The sequence below is a fragment of the Lissotriton vulgaris genome, chromosome 1_2 (assembly GCF_964263255.1).
Source record: "Lissotriton vulgaris chromosome 1_2, aLisVul1.2, whole genome shotgun sequence".
Lineage (NCBI taxonomy): Eukaryota > Metazoa > Chordata > Amphibia > Caudata > Salamandridae > Lissotriton > Lissotriton vulgaris.
This window is the reverse complement of record NC_141686.1, coordinates 78,529,460-78,555,764: the sequence shown is the minus strand read 5'-3', so window position 1 is coordinate 78,555,764 and position 26,305 is coordinate 78,529,460. Positions and strand designations below refer to the sequence as shown.

Genomic DNA, 26,305 nt, shown 5'->3' with positions numbered 1-26,305 from the left:
CTCCTGCTAGAGGAGAAGGACTGCTTCTAGAGATGTGGAAGAGCAGGGATGGATGGTAGTGGTGGAGTTAGAAGAAGCTAATACCTTGCATGGGATAAGGGCGGTGCTAATGGTGTGGGAAGGGACCACTTCTAGATTCTGGTATCTATGGCTTCATGAATACGAATCAAACGAGAAGTTAAACATTTTTCACAAAAATTCTAAGAAATGCACAGTCTTTTTGTAAAACGGAGCGTGAGGCCATACTGTTCCATTAGAGGAGAGGCATGGAACATGCAAACCAAAAGACATTACTACATAGTAGTGCGTTTTACCTCAAATGCAGAAGTCTGTGAGCATGCAACTGATAGGACACACAGCCAAGAACCAGCACATTTCAATTTGAAGCACTTTTATTAATCACTAGCACAAAGGCACAGTCTAGCGCTCGGCGCTAAGGCATGGTAAACACAAGAAGAAGTACCCTACTTCATGAACACAAAGTGAAGTATCCTTTCCAAGGCACTACCTCGTGAATGCTGCTCAGCAATGAAACAGGATTGAAGAACCATTAGAAAAACAGTTACAAAGTTACAGCTCCTGATTGTTAGAACGCAAGTGTCTTAGATCCTGAAAAACAGTTTATTGCTATAATTTTGGTTATGAAACCATTTCCTCCCTCTTTGTCAGAAATGAGAAGGCACAGTTACCTTTCTACGGAGTGCACGTCACATTGACATTGTGGAATAGTGAATGTAAACAAGAACTCATTCTAGGAAACATTAGGCATTAAAGGCTTGAGCCATGGTAAACACAACATGCCTAGCACCCTACACCTGAACCTGTTCTGCACCATTGGGAGCCAGTGAATACCCAGTCATTTTATACAGTACTTAATAAGTGAGTTTAGGTTGCTTTAAAGCACGACCTATATTTCTAGATATAGGAACTGAGGAACATGGAGATGTAGTAGTGATCAGCCCCAGAACCATAATTGGCCAGGAGGGAAAGTCAAGATTTGAAGTCAGGAACCCTAGGTCATAGTCATCAATTTCACCACACCACCTCGCCAATGTCTGCAGATTACTTCCTGCATGCTGAAAGGTCACTCTGACCTCAGTCTTCTTAGAGTCCGTTTTTTTGTTGTCTTTAAACCATAGCTTGGGCTTGGCAAGTCCAATGCTAAGCGATCCTGTCTACCTATTATCCTGTCAGATTTTAAAAAAGTGTTGAAAGTTACACCTGCGTCGAATGTTGCCTTCGAAGGTATCAATGAACCAAAACTCTACCCACAACTTGCCATTAGAACATTATCTTTTACATCTAAGCATTCAATCCCTAAAAAGAACTGAGGCAAGATTGCATTGCACGATTAGATAATTAAAAGCAGAATGAACAGACCAATAATCCATGCCACTGTGTGGACAGCATCAATGACCCAAGCCTTCAGTCCCCCAGCACAAAATGCCCTAAATGCGCAATTGAACCAAGACAATAACTGGTGGACTCTGGAAATGATCTTCTAGTACAGCCTGCACCAATTGAACTGCTTGGAATGTATTAAAAAATATTAGGTAAGGGGGCTGGATATAGCCTAAAATGAGTTCTCCGGTAAGCTAAGCCAGCAGTGACTCATTGGAAGATGGGTAAGCACACCACCGCAAACCGGATCCCATGCAGTTGTAATGTGAGACAGCATTATAACAGGGCATCCCCTGTTGTGATTCAGTACTTTCTTTTCCTAAGCTTATATAGTTGTATGAAACTGTAATGTCCTTATGTCATAGTTAAACTGATCATGTCATGTCCCAAATCATGTCATCTAATAATAAGCATTTCACACCAGGCTAGACAAGTCCAACAACTGGATGCATGCCTCATCAATGGAGGTACAACTCAATACCTGAGGTACGTCGACCCACTGGAGGTACAATCCACCACTGTACATATGTCCAACTATTGCAGGCATGCCCAATCACTGAACACCTATCTCAGCACTGGAGGTACGCCCCCACACTGTAGATATGTCCCACTATTGTACATCAGTCTAATCACTAGAGGCATGTCCAATATCTGGAGATACATTCCATGATTGTAGCTACACTAGACTACGGATCCCCAATCCAACCATCGGAGGCACGTTCAATCCTTGGTGGTAAGTCCCACCGCTGCAGACCTGTCCCACAAATGTAGGAATGTGTCACACGCTTCTAAAGTTTCGGAATGTTCCACCAATGGAAGATACCACCACTGTAGACATATCCCAGCACTGTAGACATTACCTACCACTTGACCAGCAGGAGCACTGTTACCATGACCAAATTCATCTCTGTAGGTCTCTCGGTTTAGTCATGGAGCTACATATGCACACCCACAATTGTATCATGCAGCTGTGCCAAATTACTTCTAAAAAACTGAGACACAGGTCAGTAAAACAGCAACAACTGTAGTGTCATACAATTCAATGCAGAATACAAATGTGCTCATTGTAGTTCTGGACTAGCAGCAATATACAGCTAAAAGTAGAAAGTTTGTGGTGCCCAATTAAAGCTAAAGGAAGCAGTATTTTTTGGTAGCATTAGTACACTTGTGCTGAGTGCTATGGGCCTACTGTCTGTGTAAATACATTTTTGCTTCTTTCATACTGTTGAAAAAAAGGGACCGCGACTGTTAACCTCGTTGGCTTAAACCACAACAAGCGTCCCCAGGTACTATGGATGCACAGCACACAACCACTATTCGCTTTACAACATTACACTGTTGTACAGCATAACCAGTCATTTGTAATCACTCCCACAGCTAACCGGTTATATTTCACCTTTAAAAAATGAAAAGTGTGTTCATGGGAGAGAATGTGGTCTAACGGCTAGGGTGGTCGACCTCGGAGGTGGGGAACTGGGTTCGAGTCTCGGCAGGGATGCTCAACATTCTGCAATTGTGGTAAAATCACTTAATTTCCCCGTGCCCAACACAAATGAATGTGTCCATCTGTAACGTAACTGGTGCTCATGTAAAGCACTCGGATACCTTCAAGTATAGTTCGCGCTACATAAATATCCAATAATAAAAAAATAACAATATTTTGTGGCATTAGGAAGCTTTGGAAAGATACTTGTGGGGCAGGAATATGGTAATGTCTTGTGTATTGAACAATACTCCCATATTGTCACAAAGGTTCCTACTGTAAGGGTGGCGTGCAGCCGGTCCTGGTTTTTCATCCAAAAGCACAATGTATTGGCGACTTCAAGACCAATATTCACAATGGGAATAAACAGCAAGTCCCATAATCCTCAGCGCCTTTTACTGAAAAAGCAATACTTCTTGAAAGTCGATATCGTGACAAGGGGCCAGCTGACAGTTTTGTGTTGTCCATTTGTGATTCTGCTGCACCTACTTTAATCTTTACTTCCCCGCTCTTGTGCGCTCTAACCCAAACAGCATAAAACAAGGAACTACAGTTCCAGAACCGGTCAAGTCACCTCTGTCAGAATTGAGCAACCCACCAAACCACATGTTTGGGGTTTGATTTCTTAGACGGTGGTTCTACGACATTCATAGAAAGACAAAAGCATTCCATGCGAAAACGTAGAGCAAATATATCAGAAAAAGAGATACCAAAAAGGGGCTTTCTAAAGACAGACTGCAAAACAGACTTCCAAATTCACTATCATACATAAATATCTCCAAATAAATGATGATTTATTTAATATTTAAATCCGGTCACAAAAACGTTAGTCAGATTTTAGAATTATCATAACTGCCCTCCTCCAATATGTGGGGGAAAGCTGAAAAACTTTGGGATTAGGTGTGGGGCAAATTTTTTTTGAGAGATAATCTTGTAAAACTGAGACTTAAAGGGTCTATCTTTAGAGGCGATATTTTTGCAAAAGAGGCTTCTGAAATCTGCGGTTTTCCATGCTACCACAACGGAAGATCACAAATATACCGCTTTTCAAGCTTCCATTTTCTCCGCAGGGAATTACAACGCGGTTGTTACAATGACCGCGTTGTAACCACGCATACCATTACCCTGCAAGTTGTAACAACGACTTGCAGAGAGGGAGTGCTGGATGTTGGAATAGTACAATTTACTATTCCAACTCCAGTCTGTGCAACAGTAGGGAAAGTGTTGGATTTGAAATCCAACACCTTCTGCCACCTCCTAAAGTCGTTGTTCTGACTTGCGGAGTAATGGTATGCACGGTTACAACGCGGTGGTTGTAACAACCGTGTTGTAATTCCCTGCGGGTAAAATTTTCACGGTAAATGATGTTTACCTAAGATCACATTATGGCGTTGAGTGGCACCTGAATCAGTGAGGAAAACCAGAAAGTGCTATAAGTAATTTACTGCAAAAATAAAAGCCAGACCAAGCAGGCAGTAAAAGACACAAGAACTGTTAGGAACTGCTATGCGGGGTATTTTTACTTACCTAAGCATGTGGTGCGGCTCTGGGTCTCATGATATTGACTGATATATAGCTATGGTCAAAGTGCAGAAAGCAGTAATTCCGGATCAATTAATGGAATTTACCAGATGTTAATTTTACATTTGCATCTAAACTTATCTACTCTACTTGCCATGAGCATATGTTTTAGTGCAATGCTGGTGGTGTACTATCACAGCTTTGTCTAACTGTCTTTCTCACTTGTTCGACAACAGTACATAAGTTGGAGTATACAGTCGAGACATGGACATCTGACCTACCATTCGTGCGGTAAGGAAGCACTAAACACAAAAGCACAGACTGGGCATAATCGTTTAGAGCCACAGTGCAAAAATGGAATGTAGCACAAGCAAACCCCAGAGGCAAGATAAGAGAAGGATTTCTATCAATACATCTTTAGGACTTTACAAAGACTGCCTAGTGGTGAGTCATCAACCTAGGTCTCCATTGGAAAAGAGGATAGAGTTTAAGATTCTAAGCAAGAATCATAGGCGCCGTCATGCCCACCCAAGTGATAAAACTAGTTGTGAGGCAGGTTGTGCCCCTGGCAGATGTCAGTGCACTGCTTAATGTTAAAGAATTTGTGGTGACATTAACGCTAGCTCCGGTCACTACACATGGCATGATCTTGGGTGAATAGCTCATAGTTCGTTTATCTACGCTTAATAGAGCAGGAGTTTCTAACCGAAACCTTAATAATGAGTTAAATATGAGTTCCCAAACTGATCATTACATCCAGACATGGCTCTGCATTCTGAATTGGGGGTAATACTTAATGAACCAGTAACAAAAGTATTTATCTAAAATGGGATTACAACTTTTGCAGGAAAACTACGCTCTTCGTGTAACAACACCAAGCACTTCACTAGCCAAAAATGGGGAATTAACACAGCCATTTGGTGTGGTAACATTGCTTCTCCTGGGAATTCCCTATCTGTCAGGCGACCCATGGGATAAAACTCATGCTGGACTTACTAATACATGCAGCTTTGGTAATTTCAGATGTGGGAATACCAATGCAATATTCTTGGCCCTCTTGTAATGAGGGCCTTAGTGTGACTAGGTGGACACTCCCGAAGGCTGTTCCTGCTGGTACTACAGCTCTTCATCCTCCGAATCATACCACTTCTCAGCCGACCCTAGCTATCTGGGGGTTACATTTGACAATCAAACTTCTTTTGACCCCCAGGTTGCAGCAGTTGTTGGTTCCTGTTTAGGACTTTTTTAAAGTCTATGTCTAGAAACACTAGCACCTTACTATTGAAACCTCGAACATCTCGGAAAAAGAAAACCTACAACCGAACTTTTTCCGGATTGGCACCTAGAATTTGGAACTCCCTGCTCCCTGACGTCAGACTCAACCCTTAAAGCACATCCTTCAAAAAATAAGTTAAACTGTTTTTAATGAACAAAACAGTACTCTGAAACCACCTACTCATTTATCTGGATACTGATGTGACACAATTCGCCAACCAGGGTTTTGCACTCGCTGCCTACGTCCTGGTGTCTAACTCACTGTCCTTCTAATCTTCAGTGGGTACTGACAGGCTTTATGGTTCTTCGTGGTCTTGTTTTCTACTTACCGTAACGTTTGTAAAACGCTCTGACACCCTTCCAGGGTCAAGTTCACGCTATATAAAACTTTATAAATAAATTAAAATACTAAGAAATTCTTACATTTACTTGTGGCACAGGCTCAGAAGACGGCCATTCAAGCCCTCATTACCTCCCATCTCGATTATTCTAGCTCTCTATACTTGGTTCTCTTGGCCTATCACCTGAGGAGACTTCAGCTTGTACAAAACACCGCTGCTCGACTACTACTAAAAGTCCCCAGATTTGAGTATTTTCACCAACATCTTAAGGAGCTGCATTGGCTCCCTATTTTAAGAGAGGATCCGGTACAATTGTCTCACATAGGCTCACAGTGCCTTCCATCAGGTCGGTCTGGTATGTCTGGCCAATAGGCTCACTTCACATCATCCTGCCAGTTCTGTCTGCTACTCTGCCGCTGTGCTGACAGTGGTCCCATGATTTAGGAGCCAGCGATGGGGCGGTACCTCTTTCTCCTTTCTCCTTGATTGCTGCCAGGGTTTGGAATGCTCTTCCCTTGTACTTACATGCTATGAAGGCTGAATGGTGTTACAGACACAATCTTAAAACCTGGTTGTTCCAATCTGCCTATGAGTAGGCTGGCTCTTGTCCCAGCCAGCATCTAGTCTGCCCAGCGCCAGGGACACTCTAGGACTATCCGTATGCTTTATAAATTCTTTCTAAATTGCTTGAATGAATGAAATATCCCACATTTTCAAGCCCCTCAAAGTCTACTCAGTTTGCTATTGGTCTACTTTAGCTGGCATTTTAGGTTATCCTTAAGAACCTCCAATTATATTTTAGTGTTCTTTGCACAGTTCAGCGATAGAGCATATCCACTATATAGCACCGTGCAAAAAGACATAAATAAACAATAAATGTTACTTCTGGGCCTTTCCAACGTGATACCTTTCTCCTGCTATTTTCATCCCAATCTATGGAAGGAGGCGCACGCACACGACAGCAGTAGGATGTGAACTTGCTTCCACTACAAGCAGAAATCCGGACTGGTGTGGAGCGAACAAAGAACATACAGGGGAAGCGTACAGGGGAGCATTAAAACAGCTCTAGAGTGACAGTGTATAAAAGAACCCGGTGCAACAGTGAGACCAGACCTGGATCCAGTTTCCTTTATAATAAGCTTACGCTATTGCTTGAAGATCTGCTGTGGGAAATATTTCACTTCAGTCTGCTCTCTGTTTAAGCACCTTCTCAGACATCTCATACCTCTTAGAGGAGTGGGGCCTGGTGTTTACAGTATATGATTGATGGAAGGACATCAGAAGCCTAGTTCTTAGATACCAGCTCTCCTTTAAGCATGTATAGTTCTGAAAGTTCCATTTAAGCGTCAATTAACAGAAAACTAAGTTTTTCACAGACTGATATCTTCTTTCGACATGATCGAAAACTTGGAAGTGATTCCAGAGACCTAGCGCACTGAAGGCTTGGGTGATATTTTTTTAGGCTAGGGTGTGTATGTGAATGGCAATGCAAATGTGTCCTTTTTTTGGATCCACCACAGCTTGCTAAGGACAGATTTAAAAAGTTGACTTCCAGGAAATACTCTGCAAAGGTGCACGGACTGCCATAAAAACCCTGACCTGTATCCAAGTCAAAGGTAGTACGGCCCACAACTATTTTGCTTGTCTGGTAACTAATCAGACTGCTTTTTTTGACTGATTACTTGAAAGGCTTAAACCACAGACATCTGACTGGCAACCCTTTCAAATAAATTTGCCCAAGTTCTTTTTGGAGGACCTCTTTGATTGACTGCTAGAAGCCAATCAAAATTGCTGTAGTAGTCCTTGTTTGTTGGTTCAGGGAGAGGTACACCGCCGATGTTCAGGCACAAAATCCACCCTATCCGCTATTCCATCTGTAGAACAGAGTTTTGCTGTTATTCAAACCAAATTCCGCTCCATCTATAGAGTTAAAAAGGCAGATTTCACTCCCTATGCATTTCGTGAAATGTTTTTGGCCATGCCTAGATATGGACAGAGCAGAATCAACTGGATTGGTTACTACCGGGCATCCAGTTTTCACACAGACCAATCAAATAATAGCTACTCAAGCCATTTTATAATTGCAGTAGCAACAAGCGAAACCCGCATAAAGGTGGGGACCGAAAAGCATCCTAAACCCATTTTGGTGCAATTTCAATGGAAAACCTATTTCTGTCTTACAGTCATTTTAAAAAAGAATATTCTTGCTGTGTGAACTTTCCTACTCATTCCTACTCTAATGTCAATGAGGCTGTGTGTCTGAACTCACATTCAAGCCTAAGGCACTGCATTACTATAATAAATAAATAACAGAGAACCATCCTATAAAATTATATAAATATAAAGCTCTCAGACTCTGAATTCCCTTATGATGTGATACTCTGGCAGGCACATCACAGTCACATCTACCATCGTTCATTCCTCACTCGCCCCTGCTAGGCGAAGCACAAGTTGAGTTCTGCAGTCTGGTCAGAGATCTCCGTCGCAAAGCAAAGGACCTCTATCCACATTTGTCTACAACCTCACAGACGAAGATACTATGGATTTACAGAAGAGTCGATGTTGGCTGGCAGGGTTATCCTGCTTAACTTAGCACAATGCTTGAGCCTGAAGATTGTTCACACATTCCTTGCCACCATCCCATGCCAGATATTGATAAGTTGGAAGGAATATTGATCATTAAGTCACAGTGATTCCAGTATCTCTGCCTTGGTCTGCCATTAATCAGAGTATATCCAGGTATTCCTTGCCATGGATCAAGACAGATGAAATGCTTCCTCTGAGCCCCAGGGACATCTGGAACGAAATCTGTGACCAGCAACCAATTCAGGAATAACACGGAACATTTACAAAAAAGCATGTAGTTTCCTAAACGGCATGCCAAAACTTCCACTGTAACACATCCAGGATAACCTTATTCATCTTCCATTAGGCTGCTATCTTCTTCATTTCAGTCAACTAGGCGATCGACTTAGTGCAACGATTTCTTCCTACGATAACTCATACTGGTCTCCAGCTACGGGTGCATCATTAAGCACCATGTTCTGTTCCAAGCCATGTTTGACTATGTACCATGCACTGATATGTCTCACGAATCAATGTGACAATTTGCATAGTATTTCAGTAATTTGTTGCATCTTCTAGTCTACATTTCGGAACGAGGTGTGGCTTGTGGAAGGTCTTTATTGCTCCACTGGAAAAAGTGCCTGGTGGTTTGTAGGTTACAACGTCCTTATCTGGCGTCGGTTCCACATGCCTCGCTTCGAGTGGTAGTGATGGAAGAAGTTCCGCAGGGAGAGCCTTTCAACCTCCAGGCCAGCCTCAATAATCCTGTAAAGGGCATATAAGGAGAGAGTTTTGGATCAGACAAATGAATTATGGCATGACAGCTAAGACTGCATAGACATTCAGAAGAAAAAGGCTGCACTGCACAATACTTCTGAGATTACAAGCAGTAAGGACGTGTGTGTGGATTCCATTGCTAGCCAATATCAAAAATAACTCATTTGAAAGCCGGTTATTTACACTTCTGACATAAAAGCAGTGAGAAAAAAGCTTTATTTTTCACTACTCTCAAGTCAGATCAGCATAAAACTGGGTGTTAAAACAAAGCTTTGGTGGGCGATGACCCACCATGTGCGTTCAAAAACCCCAAGGACACACTGGAATGAGAGAGGATGGCCCCGTAGCTGGTTTCCGTAAATCCCCAGAGATGTCATCCCTCATGTGATGTAAGTTAATGCAGACCCACAGATGACTCATCGTCTCAAGTTACTAGCAGCATCTATGATAAAGGCACTGACAGAACATCTTCTACGTTCTCACTAAAAGCAGAAAGATGTGCCCCTCAGGTGGGAAAGGGAATGCCCAGAGGAATGGAGAGAGGGCGCAATGACATCAGGTATGATTGCCAATCACTGGTTAGGGAAGGCAGTGTTGTGCTTGGTCCTCTATCACTCGTATAGATATCCTGCACAGATGATCCATGGGATAACCCCACTGAACCACTGTGTGGGTGCTGTACACAACATAAAAGTGAAGATGGGAGGGAGTCATTAATGTGGGGGATTAAACCTTGTGGTTCCAAGTGACATTCTAGACAACTCAAGTCATCCTTTTCTGTCAAACAAGCTTTATTTGGCTAATAAAAAAACATATAAGCAACATAACAATGGCAATCAGTGCTGTATATCTTATTTAAAAACCAAAGTTCATTCAGTATACCATATAAAATGTGTTTTCTGAAGACATGATTATAGAAGTTTAAAACAACCAGAATACATGTACAAGATATGCAATTTGGTCATATTTCATCCCCTTTTTCTTTTTTTTTTTAAAAAAGGCATGCCTAGTTAATGCACATATGACTAATAATCAGTTAGAAGAGCAGAATGCAATATGCAATTACTTCCCCACTTGCTTTCACTGTCCACAATGAACCCCACTAGAAACCAATCCCGTTATTGACACCCACCAGTCTATACTCTTATGTTATGGCTGCCAGGTTTTTCTGGAATCTGTTGTTAACTACCTTGATGGCATCATTACAGCAGACAATTAATTTGTGGTCTCCTGCAGCTATAACACAAAACTGCTCCTGCATTTAACAAACTCCCTATGTACAGTGTCCCTTATTCTTTTGCTAGCTTTCTACACACATTCTTCTACAATTGTTTAATTTGCAACTCTCTTTCTTCCTTTCCTGTTGTGTCATGAAGACGAGTTAGGCGGTCAGCTTTATTGTTTTCCCATCCTAGTGAGTATTCTATCTTGTACATGAATTCTTGCATCTTGGAAGTCAACTTAGCCAGTGTAGGTGTTACCTTGTCTGCTCCCCCTTGTTTTAGTATATTTAATGACAGTTTGAGGTCTGTGCGAAATTGAAATTCTCTGCCTCATAAATATGTTTTGAAATGTGCAGTTGCCCATACACATATGTATCTTTTTCTATCATCACTTATTTCCTATTTGTTGGAGCCGGTATTCGTGAAGCAAATACTAATTATTGTTCTGTTTTCTATGCAGTAATTGCTGGTGTTCATTGTTAACATAGTTTTAGCGTGGTTGAATGGTTTGAATATCTTCGTTTACAAAGTATGATCAATGATAATCCTAAAAGCTATAATTTGTTCTTATCCTCATTCAATCGATTGACCTTTTCTTAATAACTTCGACAAAGCTTCTGCCATGTTGCTGTAGTGGTATACCATTTTTTAATAATACTCTGTTAATCCATCTCAGTTGTTCCTCGTTTTCTGGAGCCATCCTTGTGGACTTCAGCAAATCTTCTTCTGGTTAATCCCCTGACCTGAGGACACATAGCATGAGTATTCCACTTCTAGCAAGTCAAATTGAAATTGTTTTCATCAGTGTAAAACCTTTTTGGTCCAGAATAATCAACACTCTATCTAGGGTTTTGTTGTGTCTCAATCTCTGGAAGATAAAGGCAGCTGAGTCAATGCAATTTTAAATCCCTTGAATTTTAATGTTCCTTTAGAAGCTATAAATGCAGTGATTTGTTGGGACTCAGGATGGATTCAGTGGTAAGCCTTTCATAAATCCGACTTCCTTCACATTTTGTTCATTCAAGAAAACTTAGCATTTCATTCAAATTTGAAAGGGGTCTGTCCAACTACCACACAAAAACATATCTTGCCGTTTCCGCTTTTTGAGATTACTAAAGAATTCTCAACTTGCTGAATGATGCCCTCTACTTCCATTTTTCGAAGAGTTTGTTTCACTTACTATTTTATAGTCACAGGTTTTGTTCTCATGCAATAATATACTGGGACAGAGCCCTCTATTATTTGAACAATATATTCATAGCTAGTGAGACTTTTTCTCTATATCCTGATTTTAGTGTCTTCCCTAATTCATATTGTTGCCTCCAACGTAGGATGGCTGGACTTTTTTTCCCACCACTTACACTTTTGTCACACAGGTATGTTCTTTGACCTCAATACTTTCTTCCTAATGTCCCACTGGAGCTATTACTTATCCATTGCAGCAGTCCAACTTTACTGTGTTTCTAGGTAATTGTATGTCCACATGTGATTTTGCATACTTCTGGGTACATTATGTACAACATCCAGAGTCCACCTCCAGTACTACGCTTTCTCCATTAATTTTTACTATGCTGCTCGTTTTTTATGCTGGCACTGCCCTTTTTTCTTCATCCGCTCTCCCTCTTAGACAAAGTAACATATTTTGTATTTATTGTATTTGCTCTTCCTCTCCCTCCTTCCTTCACATTACCTTTCTGTTTGTCTGCCAGTGGTCCTAAATATCCTTGTTTAAAATCCTCTCCGAACTGCATTGGTCACACGTTCTGTCCTGTGAAGGACAGTTTTTTTCTGCAGTAAACCATATGTGTTGTGGTTCCTCATCCATAAAATACTCCGGCCACAGTCTTTTTATTACCCCTTTGTTTATTTACTTGTGTTTTCCTTTCCCTGAAATTGTCCTTCTTTGACTCACTTCCATTCTTTAATAGTATTCTCATACACATGTGTTTCCGCTTTCTTTATGCTTAGTGGGTCTCTGATGCATTTCGTAGATTGTTCCTGCAATCTTGAAATTAAAATTGCTTCTGACAATTATGGTTGCTTTTCAAGAATAACTGCTCCTGCTAACTTTTCTCTACATTGGGCTATTAACTGATCCCTTACTAACTGGTTTGTCATTTATCTAAAGCAGATGCTGCTGCTAGTTCCTTCAAAATAGACACAAACTAGTAAATACTTTCATTCTCTCTTTGTGTCCCGGTGTAGAATGATCGTGACCAAATGTACCTTTCTGCTCTGTTTTTTCGCGTCTAGATACACATCGATATTTACGTTACTTGTGGAGATTGTGCCCTTCTCATGATCAGCAAATGCCCATTGCCTCTGTGTTTCAAAACAAGTCATAAGTAAAGGTCATTTTTGGGGGGAGATGAAATTAATTGCATCCATAGCATCAAGATAATTACTGAACATATTGTCCAGTCTTGCCAGTAAGTAGGCATTTCTAGATTCTAGAAACATTGGGATTTATTAATTAAGTCTGTAGTGATTTTAATAGGCCAAGTAAATGGATGTGGTGTGGAGGGGTAAATATTTCTGCTCCCAAAATAAGAAAACAAGTTACTTACCTGTAACTGTGGTTCCCCAGTATTGGTAACTTTCATAGATTCCCATGCTTTTGTATCATTCCCCGTCGTCGGAATGGGAGTCTCGGTAACAAAATAACGTAGCAGTAGGTACAAAAGAGAAAGAAAAAGGCCTAGGCCTTATTCCCTTTTGTAGCATAACCGCCTCTTTTTGTAAAAGAGACCAAACTTAGGCATCAGCCAATCAAAAGAGCCTCACCCCATAGAACCCTCCTGAAGGAACCTCAGATTTTCGTAGCCGTTGTGTGATAGTCACCATATCTGCTGAAGACTGAGCTTTCCTTGGGGAGGTGGGTGGGCGCATGGGAATCTATGAAAGTTACCAATACTGGGGAATCACAGTTACAGGTAAGTAACTTGTTTTCTTGCCCCAGTATTGGAACTTTCATAGATTCTCATGCTTTTTTATCAGAGTAGCAAGCAGTCAGCCATAAGCACATTTAGTGGCATAAATATACATTGGAATAGCCATTATGACATGAGAACCAAAATGTGCAGAATAAAAGGAAGGTGGGATAGAAAGGAAAGCTCACTAATTAGTGGAAGAGGTTCCTCAGGACAGCTTGGCCTACAGCAGTATCTTCCTGTTCCAAGGAATCCAAGCAGTAATGCTTTGTAAAGGTGTGCACGCTGCTCCAAGTCGCATCTCTGCAAATGTCCTTGATGTGCACTCCCGCAAAGAGTGCTGTTGAAGAAGCCACCGATCTTGTGGAATGTGCTCTAACCCTGCTGGTCAGTGGCTTTCCAGCTGAATTATGACAGTGTAGAGAGGCCCTTCTGAGGACCACCAAAAGCAATAAATAATTGGGAGGATTTACGGAATCCTTTGGTGCGATTCAAGTATAATTTTAAGTACCTTTGTACATCCAGAGAATGTAGCAACCTCTCCGCTGGTGAAGTAGGGTGCGGAAAGAAAGCTTTAAGAATAACAGGTTCATTAAAGTGGAAGTCCGAGGGCACCTTGGTTATGAACTTTGGATTAGTCCGTAAAATCACAGTGTTTCTTTTGAATTGGGGAAAAGGCTCTTGGATTGTGAGCGCCTGCAATTCCCCAACTCTTCTTGCTGATGTGAGGGCAAGAAGGAGAGCCAACTTCCATGAAAGGGATTTCATATGTGATCGATGTAATGGTTCAAAGGGGGCCTTCATGAGCTGTGTAAGGACCAAATTCAATTGCCATGTAGGGGGCGGAGGCTTCGCCGGGGTGGTAGACACTAAATAAACCTTTAAGAAACGGTTTTATTATCCTGGAAGACCAAAGAGAAGGTCCAGACGCTGAACGTCTGTATCTAGAAATCGCTGCCAAATGAACTTTTATGGATGAATGGGCCAGCCCAGACTTAGCCAAGGACAAAAGATAAGACAGTACTTGCTGAGGTTGTGAAGAAAAGGGATCAACATCTTCTGTCTTGCACCAAATGCAAAATCTTTTCCATTTGAGACGGTAGGTCTAGTAAGTGGAAGGGGCTCTAGCCTGGGAAAGAACTTCCTTTATTTCATTTGAGATGGGAAGGTTCATAAACTCTCGCTGCTCAGGAGCCATGCTGTCAGGTGCAATGACGCTTGATCCGGATGCCAAACTTGCCCTTTTGTGAGGAGATCTGGAATCGTCCGCAAGGGAAGTGGAGGAACTAGAGACAACAGGTGGAGTTCCGTGAACCAGAACTGTCTCGCCCAAACAGGGGCTATCAAGCTCATCTTGCATGGTTCCACCTTGATCTTCCTGATAAGCCTCGGGATCAGTGGAATGGGGGGAAAGGCATAGACAAATGTCCCTGACCAGGCTATTGAAAGTGCATTCCCCAATGACCCTTGGTGGTGAAACCTGCTTGCATAAGACCGGCATTTCTTGTTGGTCGGTGTGGCAAATAGATCTATCGCAGGCTTGCCCCACTGTCGGAAGACCTCGTCCAGAATTTGCTGGTTCAGTTCCCACTCATGACTGACTGAGGACGACCTGCTTAGTCTTTCGGCATTTTCTTTTAAAACTCCTGGCAGGTGCTCCGCCTGTAGCGAAATCCTATGATGGATCGCCCATTTCCATATTTCTTGAGCTTCTTGAGACAACGGGAGAGACCTGGTTCCCCCTTCTTTGTTTACGTAATGCATGGCCATGGTGTTTTCCGTCCGGATGAGAACTTTTGAACCTCTTAGACGAGGGAGAAAAGCCTGAAGAGCCAGTTTGATTGCCCTGAGCTCCAAGAGATTGATGTGGAGCCGACGAGTCTGAGGAGACCAATGCCCACTGACATGCAGGTCTTGCAGTACTGCTCCCCAACCGTCCAATGACACATCCGTCGTCACAACCTGAGGGGGTGGATCGTTTACGAAGGATAGACCTTGGGACAAGTTCTCCTGCTTTGTCCACCACACAGCAGCTTCTTTCATTGCCGAGGTGATGGTCACCTTGTCGTCGAACGACCCGTGAACCTGTTTCCACTGGATGTCCAGTTGCTCTTGAAGAGGACGCATCCTCAGTCTGCAGTGTGGAATCAGAGGAATGCATGAAGAGATTACCCCCAGAAGGTATTTGTAACTGCGTACTGAAAGACACCTTCTTTTTTGTAAGTCTAGCGCCATGGTCTGCAGTTTTTCTTGTCTCTCCAAGGTTGGGAAACCTTTCTTGAGGTTTGAGTCCAAGATGGCTCCCAGGAAGCGTGCTGTCCTGGACGGAACCAGAGATGATTTTTCCTTGTTCAGTGTGAGACCCAAATTCTGGAAAAGGTTTGTGCACGCGTTGACCGCTTCCCTCGCGGCCTCCCTGGACGGAGCCTTCAGCAACCAATCGTCCAGGTAAGGGAAGACCTGCAAATGATTCTTCAGTAGAAACGCAGCTACTGGTGCCAGCACCTTCGTGAAAATTCTCGGAGCTGAGCAAAGTCCAAAGGGTAAAACCCTGAATTGAAAGTGGCTCTTGGCTACTGTGAATCGTATAAACCTTCTGTGAGCCGGGTGAATTGGTACGTGAAAGTACGCATCTTCGAGATCGAGCGTGGCCATGAAATCCCCTGGATTGACAAGACGTAGAATGTCTTGAAGAGAGACCATCCGGAAAGAAAGGGAGATGAGATAGGTGTTGAGCTCCCTGAGATCTAAAATTGGGCGCCATTTCTCTAGCGTCTTCCGTACCAGGAAGAACCTGGAATAAAATCCTTCTCCTCTTTGGGCGGAGGGAACCGGCTCTATCGCTCCTTTCAGGAGCATCTGATGAACTTCGAGCCGCAGAAGACGCAAATGTTTTGATGGAATGGCAGCAGGTGGCTTGGATGGTGGGATTTGCGTGAATTCCAGAGTATGGCCCTTTCAAATGATGTTGAGAACCCATTGGTCTGATGTTATTGTGGACCAATTTCGAAGGTATTGTGAAACCCTGCCTCCTACTGATGATTTTGCAGAGGTGGGTACAGTAGGAAGAGCCAGGAGGCCGCTATTGTCTCTTGAACGCATCACGTCCTTGGCGAGCCTGCTTCCCTCTGTTGTTAGGCCTTGAGTAATTTGAAGACTGATCTTGCCTTTGCTGGTACGGTTGACGGCACTGTAAACCTGAGCCATATGACGAGTACCTCTGCTGTTTTTGATACAACACAGTTCGGACAGTGGACCACTCTTATTTTCTCAAAGCACCAACCCAAATGTCACCAACATATTTTGATTTTCAATAAACTAGTGTGCAATTCTCAAATGCTCCCTGTCCTGAAAGCATATCCCAAAACTTGGAAAGAAAGTCTATATTTTTGTCATAGATGAGAAAGCACCGCTGCAAAGGTAAGTCTCCACCGATCATAGGAGATAAATAGGTCGATGATCTGTCCTGTTATAAAGACGCTGAATCGTGATTGATAAAGTTCAAAGTTCTTTTAATAATCCATTCATAGAAACCAGCCAACGCGTTTCGTTCCGTCAACAAGAACTTCTTCAGGGCGCAATCGATGTTTCAAGGCGTATGGTATTTTCAAAGCAAGTTCATCTTTCGAAATGTATTCGTTTTCTATATTGAATTGTCCTCCTACGGTGGGCCCATACATTTGGATATTTCCAAATATCAAAGTAAGAGTCTAGCTCACTTGTTTGCTGTCGAACACGGTATTCACCTTATCTATATGAAGTATTCACACAGCGCAGTAGAATGGTCCCACCTCTTATTCTGTTTCAAGAACCAGATCGAAGTCACCATAAGGCAGTTGCCTGTGGGGGTCGGGACCGTAATCCCCAAGTGGCGTCTCAATATCCAAACGCGGTATCACCTTCCGAAAAGATACCGCGTTTGGATATTGAGACGCCACTTGGGGATTACGGGACCGACCCCCACAGGCAACTGCCTTAAGGTGACTTCGATCTGGTTCTTGAAACAGAATAAGAGGTGGGACCATTCTACTGCGCTGTGTGAATACTTCATATAGATAAGGTGAATACCGTGTTCGACAGCAAACAAGTAAGCTAGACTCTTACTTTGATATTTGGAAATATCCAAATGTATGGGCCCACCGTAGCAGGACAATTCAATATAGAAAACGAATAAATTTCGAAAGATGAACTTGCTTTGAAAATACCATACGCCTTGAAACATCGATTGCGCCCTGAAGAAGTTCTGGTTGACAGAACGAAACGCGTTGGCTGGTTTCTATGAATGGAGTATTAAAAGAACTTTGAACTTTATCAATCACGATTCAGCGTCTTTATAACAGGCCAGATCATCGACCTATTTATCTCCTATGATCGGTGGAGACTTACCTTTGCAGCGGTGCTTTCTCATCTATGACAGAAAAAAGTACCTCTGCTGTTGATAAGAGCCTCTGTAGGAAGTGCTCTTGCCCTTGGAACCCCTAAAAGGAGCTTTGCGGTACTGAAGCGTACCCAGAGACTTAGCAGTCTCAGTATATTTCTTAATATCTTGGAGGGTGTCATCAAATAGCCTTCCAAATAGTGCTTCTCCATCAAAGGGCAAATCCAAGATCTTATTTTGGATATCGGGCCTGAACCAGGTCGCCTTAAGCCACCCCTGGCGACGAAGAACTGCAGCTCCAGCCAAGGAACGAAAAGCTGTTGTGGCAATATCCATGGCACAGTCTATGACTTCCATTGATGTTGCTTCCCCTTCTTGCAAGATTTTTTTTGCCTCTGTCTTGGACTCCGGAGGAAGTTAATCTAAGTGTGGCGAAATATAACACCAAAGTTGGCGATCGTACCTGCCTAATATCGCCAAGGCATTTGCTGCTCTCACCAACAGACTTGCCATTGAAGAAAATCTTTTTCCGGCGTTGTCAAGCCTCTTGCCCTCTTTATCCGGAGGAGTCGTCAAAGGAGCCGAGGGGTTGCGAGACTTCCTTTGTGCCGCTTGTGAGATTACCGAGTCCGGTCTTGGGTGCCCCGTCAAAGACGCCTGACCATCCTCAGGCGCTTTGTATTTTTTGTCAAGGAGCGGTAGTACAGGGCCCACCGTTGCTGGATTTTTCATCGCCTTAAGGCCTTCATCCCACAGATGTTGAAGAATAGGGATGGATCTTGTTATCTTCTTATAAGGTTCTTTAAAATCATATAAAAAACACTCAGTGAAAGCAGAAGGCATAGATAGTTTGAATCTGCCAGCCGCTCTCTCCATTAGCTTGTGAAACCCCCCTATATCCGCTGGCGGGGTGTCCACTGTATCCGGACACGGAGAAGCTGGGTCTGGAATGACAAACTTATCCCATTCCACCCCTTGACCAGGCCTTCCATCATAATTTTCATCGTCCTCCGATGAATCATCATGGGTGTCCAATGGAAAGAAAGGCTCTTGTGGAACCGGTGTCTGTGGCCGAGATGACACCTGAGATGGCATTTCAGGAGCAGCCATTGGCGGAGCCACAGGGGCAGGCAAGTCCTACACAGTCGGAACAGCAGCAGCAGGATGTGAACATCTTGATTTATAGTCCTGCAGCATATTTTGAAGGTCCTGCAATAATGATGAAGGAACAGATACCACAGATGAAGGAACAGATACCGACTGTGTCGGGTACTGTTGTGGCTGGGAAGAAAGATGATGGTGATAACCACATTCCAGGCTGTACTCTCTGTCAGAATCTGTCTCCTGACATTTGACCAGAAGCTGAGAAGGACTATTCGCATAGCCATACGAGTCCTGTTCGTCATCCTCTGACTCATCGTCATCCTCCTCCAAAAGCAGAGCTGGAAGGAAGGGGGTAACTCTCCTAGGAGATGTCATGTCCGGTGTGATCCTGGTCATAGAGATGGTAATCCTCTTTTCCGATGACAAAATAGTCGACGATCCCGTCGACAATGGAGTTGTCAATATTGCCGTCGTCGACGGAATAAATGTCGTCGACAAAAAGATTACTCGACGACGAGATGGACGTCGTCGATGACAAGACCATTGACGCTCCTGCTGTCGTCGTCGCAATGTTGTCATCGTCGAAGCCCGCGACGACGCCTTCATCGTCGACGACTTGGTACTTCTGTCAGATTTTCCAGAAGACTGGGAAGAGGGTTTTTGAAGGCTTGATCAGTCTTCATCTCGACAGAAGGCGTAGATGGTCCTACCCTCTCCTTTTCACCTTGGTGAAGAGATTCGCCTGGAACTTGGCTCTCAGACTCTCTGGGGGTCTTTTTTGAGGCCTTAGAAGAACGCTCCACAGAAGGAGAAGGGGAAACCCCACCCCTTTTGACTGACCTTCTAGAAGATGACGCAGATGAAGAGTCCTCTCTGTCACTGGAGACTGTGTCCTTTCTGGACTTCAACTTCTGGAGCCAGGTCAGAAGCCTACCCTCACGATCCCGGAGGGTCTTGGTGGAAAAGGTGCGGCAGATTTTGCAGTCCGCAAGCCTTATGGTCAGGATAGAGGCAGTAGATGCAATCTTTATGCTTATCCTCCACAAAAAGTATTTTCTTGCCACAGGTGGAACATGGCTTAAAAAAAACTTCTGAAGAGAAGAGTTTGAGCAGAGCTCAAAGGAGACTCCCTAAGCACAACATGCGGTAGAAAATCTGAGGCTCTGAGGTTCCTTCAGGAGGGTTCTATGGGATGAGGCTCTTCTGATTGGCTGATGCCTAAGTTTGGTCTCTTTTACAAAAAGAGGCGGATATGCTACAAAAGGGAATGTGGCCTAGGCCTTTTTCATACTCTTTGGTACCTACTGCTATGTTATTTTGTTATAGAGACTCCAATTCCGATGACGGGGAATGATACAAAAGCATGGGAATCTATGAAAGTTCCAATACTGGGGCAAGTATATTACTTGTAACTGGTATCAAAATGCATATTAATTATGATACCAATTCGTAATGTGCCAATTGCTATTTACAGTTTATTAAAAAAGAGTGATGCAAAAGACCCCAGGCCTGGAAGGGTCCCTTATGTCAATTTGCTGTTATGCAGGTTTAAGTCCTCTGCTTGTTTTAAAAAAGCCAGTATTCTACTGTATTACTTCCTATGTAAAGTCACCTGTGTAGTCTCTTTAGAAATAGGACGGCTCGCTTCTGAATAGGGGGTTCTCTCCCTTCTTGTGAAGTATGCCCTCTCCCTTTTCCACCACTTGTGCAGCTGTGTTTGCTCGCGTGTGAAGCTGCGCTTTCGGTAAACCCTATTGCGTAAGTCATGGGGCTGACACGTATCTTTAGTGCAGTAAGCAACCTTTTCGCACACACTGGCTGTGTGTGTTGAACTCTGCTCATCCATGGTTCCAGTCTGTCAAAGCACCCAATGCCTTCAGGATGCCTCCTCACACGCTGTGGAACAGCATAGGCTCCCTCACAAACCGGCCACTGGTCTCCTTATCCTGGACTCGACGTCTAACGATATTCCAGTTCTTATTGCCAATTGAACAGAACACCAGGTACGAGGGGAGCAGGTACTTTAATACTTTATTGAACAAAATAGATAATTATGTCGTCTGTGGATACCAGCAGTAAACACCCATGTCCACTGACATTCAGGTTTCATTTTCTACTCTGGTGCACCGCTTCACATTCCAACATTCTAAGGTCAAAAGAAAGCTGGAGTGAGATAACTTGCACCATATTAGAAACAGAAAAACATCACTGCACACCACCATATTGGAATGGGTGCCCCCCTAGCCCTTCCCAGGACCAGGCATCCTCCTCAAAACCTCCTAGAGCTCCCAGCATTTGTTGTCTGCAATAAAACATCTGTCGAAAGTGTGCATACCGGATATATTAATGGTAGCCAATCAAACCATACCTCGTTGTGAATCTCAGGATGTCAAAATGGCAGACAGAAAAAAATACTCTATTGGCCAAGCAGATATACTATACATTTAAATTGCAATTCATGCATGGTTCACAAGTCAAAGGTACAGTTAATGTACTACAAGCTTGGGTGTATTTAGAAAACAAGCATTGGCATAGCCAATAGGACTCGCCTTTGGGACATTTTAAGTGTTCAGTCATGCAGCACATTATCCTGGGTGCTGTGCCGCCAGGGATTGAAGAGCTGTACAATTACTAAACACTGGGTCATGCAGTATGATTCAGGAATACAGGCTTGCCTCAGGAAACATTTATGGGCACATTCCAAGGCTTTTTAATGCCCAGATAGAAAGAGAAGTGCCTTGATGCAAGTCAACAGCACTGTAACATTTTGTATGCAGCTGCATTACTAGAGTATCGAGCAGCCTATAATAAAAAAAAGCAGCAAAGTACTTTTCAATGGCGGAGAGGTCACATCCCTCCACCCCAGGCCTCTATTCCCCAGACACCCTTCTTCAGAGTTTTTCATTGAAAACACGGCTCACACCATCAATCAATCAATCTAGAGTATTCGTAAAGTGCGCTACTCACCCGCTAGGGTCTCAAGGCGCTGGAGGGTGGGGTGGGGGGGGGGGGCAAGTACTGCTCGAAAAGCCAGGCCTTGAGTTACTTCCTGAAGGAGAGATGGTCCTGGGTGAGTCGTAGGTGGGTGGGGAGGGTGTTCCAGGTCTTGGCTGCCAGGTAGGTGAAGGATCTTCCTCCGGTGATGTTTCTGCGGATCAGTGGGACGGTGGCGAGGGCAAGGCTGGTGGAGCGGAGCTGGCGGGTTGGCGTGTAGAACGTGAGGCAGTTTTTGAGGTATTCGGGCCCAAGTCGTGGAGAGCCTTGTGTGCGTGGGCGAGGAGTCTGAACGTGATCCTTTTGCTGACGGGGAGCTAGTGCAGGTCCCTCAGGTGGGCGGAGATGTGGCTGTGTCGGGGGATGTCCAAGACGAGTCATTCTGAGGCGTTCTGGATGCGCTGGAGTCTTTTCTGTAGTTTGGCGGTGGTCCCAGCGTAGAGGGCGTTCCCGTAGTCCAGACGGCTGGTTACGAGGGCCTGGGTGACCGTTTTCCTGGTTCCAGCGGGGATCCAGCGGAAGATCTTACGGAGCATGCGGATAATGTTGAAGCAGGAGGAGGTAACGGCGTTAACTTGCTTGGCCATCGTGAGGGAGGAGTCAAGGATGAAGCCCAGGTTACGTGCGTGGTCCGTGGGCTTGGGTGGGGGGCCCAGAGCAGGGGGGCCACCAGGAGTCGTCCCAGGCGGAGATGGATGGGCCGAGGATGAGGACTTCCGTCTTGTCTGAGTTCAGTTTCAGGCGGCTGAGCTTCATCCAGTCTGCGATGTCTTTCAATCCGTCCTGGAAGCTGGCTCTGGCGGAGGTGGGGTCATTGGTGAGGGAGAGGATCAGTTGGGTATCGTCGGTGTAGGAGATGATGTTGAGGTTGTGCTTGCGTGCGATGGCTGCGAGGGGGCTCATGTAGACGTTGAAGAGGGTGGGGCTGAGTGAGGAGCCTTGAGGTATGCCGCAGATGATCTTGGTGGCTTCTGCGAGGAAGGGTGGGAGATGGACTCTTTGGGTTCTGTCGGAGAGGAAGGAGGTGATCCATTCCAGGGCCTTTCCTTGGATCCCGGCGTGCGGAGGCGGGTTGTCAGGGTGCGGTGGCAGACCGCGTCGAACGCAGCCGAAAGGTCGAGCAGGATGAGGGCGGCGGTTTCTCCATTGTCCAGCAGGGTCCGGATGTCGTCGGTGGCCGCGATGAGGGCGGTCTCGGTGCTGTGGTTCGCTCGGAATCCGGACTGCGATGGGTCGAGGGAGCTGTTCGTCTCCAGGAAGGCTGTCAGCTGTTTGTTGACAGTTTTCTCGACAACTTGTGCAGGGAAGGGGAGGAGCGGGAGAGGGCAGAAGTTCTTGAGGTCTGAGGCGTCTGCGGTGGGTTTCTTCACGAGGGCGCTGATCTCTGCGTGCTTCCAGCTCTCCGGGAAGGTGGCGGATATGAAGGAGTTGTTGATGATGTCCCGAAGTTTGGGTGCGATGATGGATTCGGCTTTGTTGAAAATGTGGTGTGGGCAGGGATCGTCTGGGGAGGCCGAGTGGATGGTGTTCATCGTGTGGGTGGTATCTTCCGTGCTGACCTGAGTCCAGGCGCACATGGTGGTGGTGGGGGGTGTAGGTTCGGTGGTGGGGTATGTGTTCTGAGCGCCGAAGCTGTCGTCTATATCGACGATCTTACGGTGAAAAAAGGTGGCCAGAGAGTTGCAGAGGTCTTGAGAAGGCGTGATGTCGTTGTTGCTGCCGTTGGGGTTGGAGAGCTCTTTCATGACATTGAAGAGATCCTTGCTGTTGTGGTTGTTGTTGTCCAGTCGTTCTCTGAAGGATGAACTTTTGATGGTGCGGATCAGCTGGTGGTGTTTGCGGGTGGCGTTCTTGAGGGCTGTCATGTTGCCCGTTGACTGGTTGTGGCGAAAGGCTTTCTCGAGGTCACGGCAGGATTTCTTAGAGTCTTTGAGATCGTTGGTGAACCACGCGGCTTTCTTGCTGTTGAGGTTGCTGTGAGGGTTTTTCAGAGGAGCAAGGGTGTCGGCGCAGTCGGTGATCCACTGTGTGAGGTTGCGGGCTTCACCGCAGTTTACCAGCAAGCCACCGGCCTTGCCTTATGTCCCACCCCCCAGGTTATAGGAGCACTGAACATAGCAACAACAAAATGTTTCCATTTTTCAGGTAGAAGGGAAATAACAGACCTTAAAACAAAAAAAATATTCTGACCTTGTGTAATGTAACTGACGCTTTTGTAAAGCACTCCAGTACCTTTGAGTCGGTCGAGTTTGCGCTGTATAAAAATGCCCCCCAAAATTAATCTGACCTTTTGTAATGTAACTAGTGTTCATGTAAAGCGCTCCAACACTTTCAGGTCGCTCAAGTTCACATTACATAATAATACAGGTCTCACAGTCCCTGGGGAGTTGCCATAAATATACTTTAAAATTAGAGCTCAGAGAGGAGGAGGAGTCAAGTCAAGTCAAGTCATAAAATTTATATAGCGCACTACATAGCCAGAGGGTTTCAAGGCGCTTAGGGAGGGGAGGAGGATTATTTGTCAAATATCCACGTTTTAAGTTGCTTTCTGAACGCTAGGTGATTCTGGGTGAGGCGAAGGTAAGAGGGGAGTGAGTTCCATGTTTTGGCAGCCAGGTATGAGAAGGATCTGCCTCCCATGGTGGTTTTGTTGATGCGAGGGACAGTGGCGAATGCTTGGCTGGAAGAGCGAAGTTGGCGGGAGGGGGTGTAAAAGGACAGTCGAGAGTTGAGGCAATCTGGTCCGATGTCGTAGAGTGATTTGTGTGCGTGGGTAAGCAGTCGGAAAGTAATCCTCTTATTGACGGGTAGCCAGTGGAGGTCTTTAAGGTGGCCAGAGATGTGTTCGTTGCGTGGGATGTCTAATATGAGCCTGGCGGAGGCGTTTTGGATTTGTTGTAGTTTCTTCTGGAGTTTAGCGGTGGTACCTGCGTAGAGGGTGTTTCCGTAGTCCAGTCGGCTCGTGACTAGAGCGTGGGTGACTGTTTTCCTTGTTTCGGTGGGGATCCAGCGAAATGTTTTTCTGAGCATGCGAAGGATGTTGAAGCAGGAAGAGGATACAGCGCTGACTTGTCTGTTCATTGAGAGTGAAGAATCTAGGATGACGCCAAGGTTCCGTGCGTGGTCTGTCGGGATGGGTGCGTTTCCGAGGGCTTCCGGCCACCAGGAGTCGTTCCATGCAGAGGGGGATGTACCTAAGATGAGGACTTCTGTTTTGTCTGAGTTCAGTTTCAGACGGCTTTGTTTCATCCATTCAGCGACTTCTTTCATTCCTTCGTGTAGGTTAGTTTTGGCAGTGCTGGGGTCCTTGGTGAGAGAAAGGATCAGTTGAGTGTCATCCGCGTAAGAGATGATGTTGAGGTTGTGTTGGCGGGCGATGGTCGCGAGGGGGCTCATGTATACGTTGAAGAGGGTGGGGCTGAGTGAGGATCCTTGTGGTACGCCGCAGATGATTTCAGAGGCCTCGGACTTGAATGGTGGGAGGCGGACTCTCTGGGTTCTTCCGGAGAGGAACAAGGTGATCCATTCCAGTGCCTTTCCTTGGATTCCGATGTTTCTGAGGCGCTGTAAAAGGGTGCTGTGGCAGACTGTGTCGAAGGCTGCAGAGAGGTCGAGGAGGATGAGGGCGACTGTGTCTCCATTGTCCAGTAGAGTTCGAATGTCGTCTGTTGCTGCGATGAGGGCGGTCTCAGTGCTGTGTTTGGCACGGAAGCCAGATTGTGAGGAGTCGAGGGATTTGTTGGCTTCGAGGAAGGCGGCGAGCTGGTTGTTGACAGCTTTCTCGATGACTTTGGCCGGGAATGGAAGAAGCGAGATGGGGCGGTAGATTTTGAGTTCGGTGGGGTCTGCTGTTGGTTTTTTCAGAAGGGCGGTGAGTTCAGCGTGTTTCCAGTCTTCTGGGAAGGTGGCGGAGGTGAAGGAGCAGTTGATGACGTCTCGGAGGTGCGGAGCTATGACGGAGTCTGCTTTGTTGAAGATGTGGTGAGGGCATGGGTCTGTGGGGGATCCAGAGTGGATGGAATTCATCAGGCGGATGGTGTCCTCAGTGGAGATTGGGTTCCAGGCGTTAAGGGTGTTAACGGGGGGAAGATAGTCAGCTGATGGTAGGGTGGGTTGGCTTCCGGGTTGGTTGTCAAAGCTGTTGTGGATGTCAGCAATCTTGTTGTGGAAAAAAGAGGCTAGGGAGTCGCAGAGGGTTTGAGAGGGGGTGATGTCGTTGGAGTTGGCCGAGGGGTTGGAAAATTCCTTGACGATGTTGAAAAGTTCCTTGCTGTTGTGGGCGTTGTTGTCGAGTCGATTCTTGAATGCTGTTT

General features: G+C 45.0%; 1 protein-coding gene across 1 annotated transcript in view; it reads right to left on the bottom strand.

Annotated features, from left to right (window-relative positions):
* Positions 1–7,460: 7,460 nt before the first annotated feature.
* B4GALNT3 (beta-1,4-N-acetyl-galactosaminyltransferase 3) overlaps positions 7,461–26,305 on the bottom strand; it is a 919,815-nt gene continuing 900,970 nt past the window's right edge. The window contains exon 20 of the mRNA XM_086952836.1: positions 7,461–9,351. Coding sequence (XP_086808962.1) covers positions 9,243–9,351 — 109 coding nt within the window. The 3' untranslated portion in view covers positions 7,461–9,242. The remainder of the gene's footprint in view (positions 9,352–26,305) is intronic.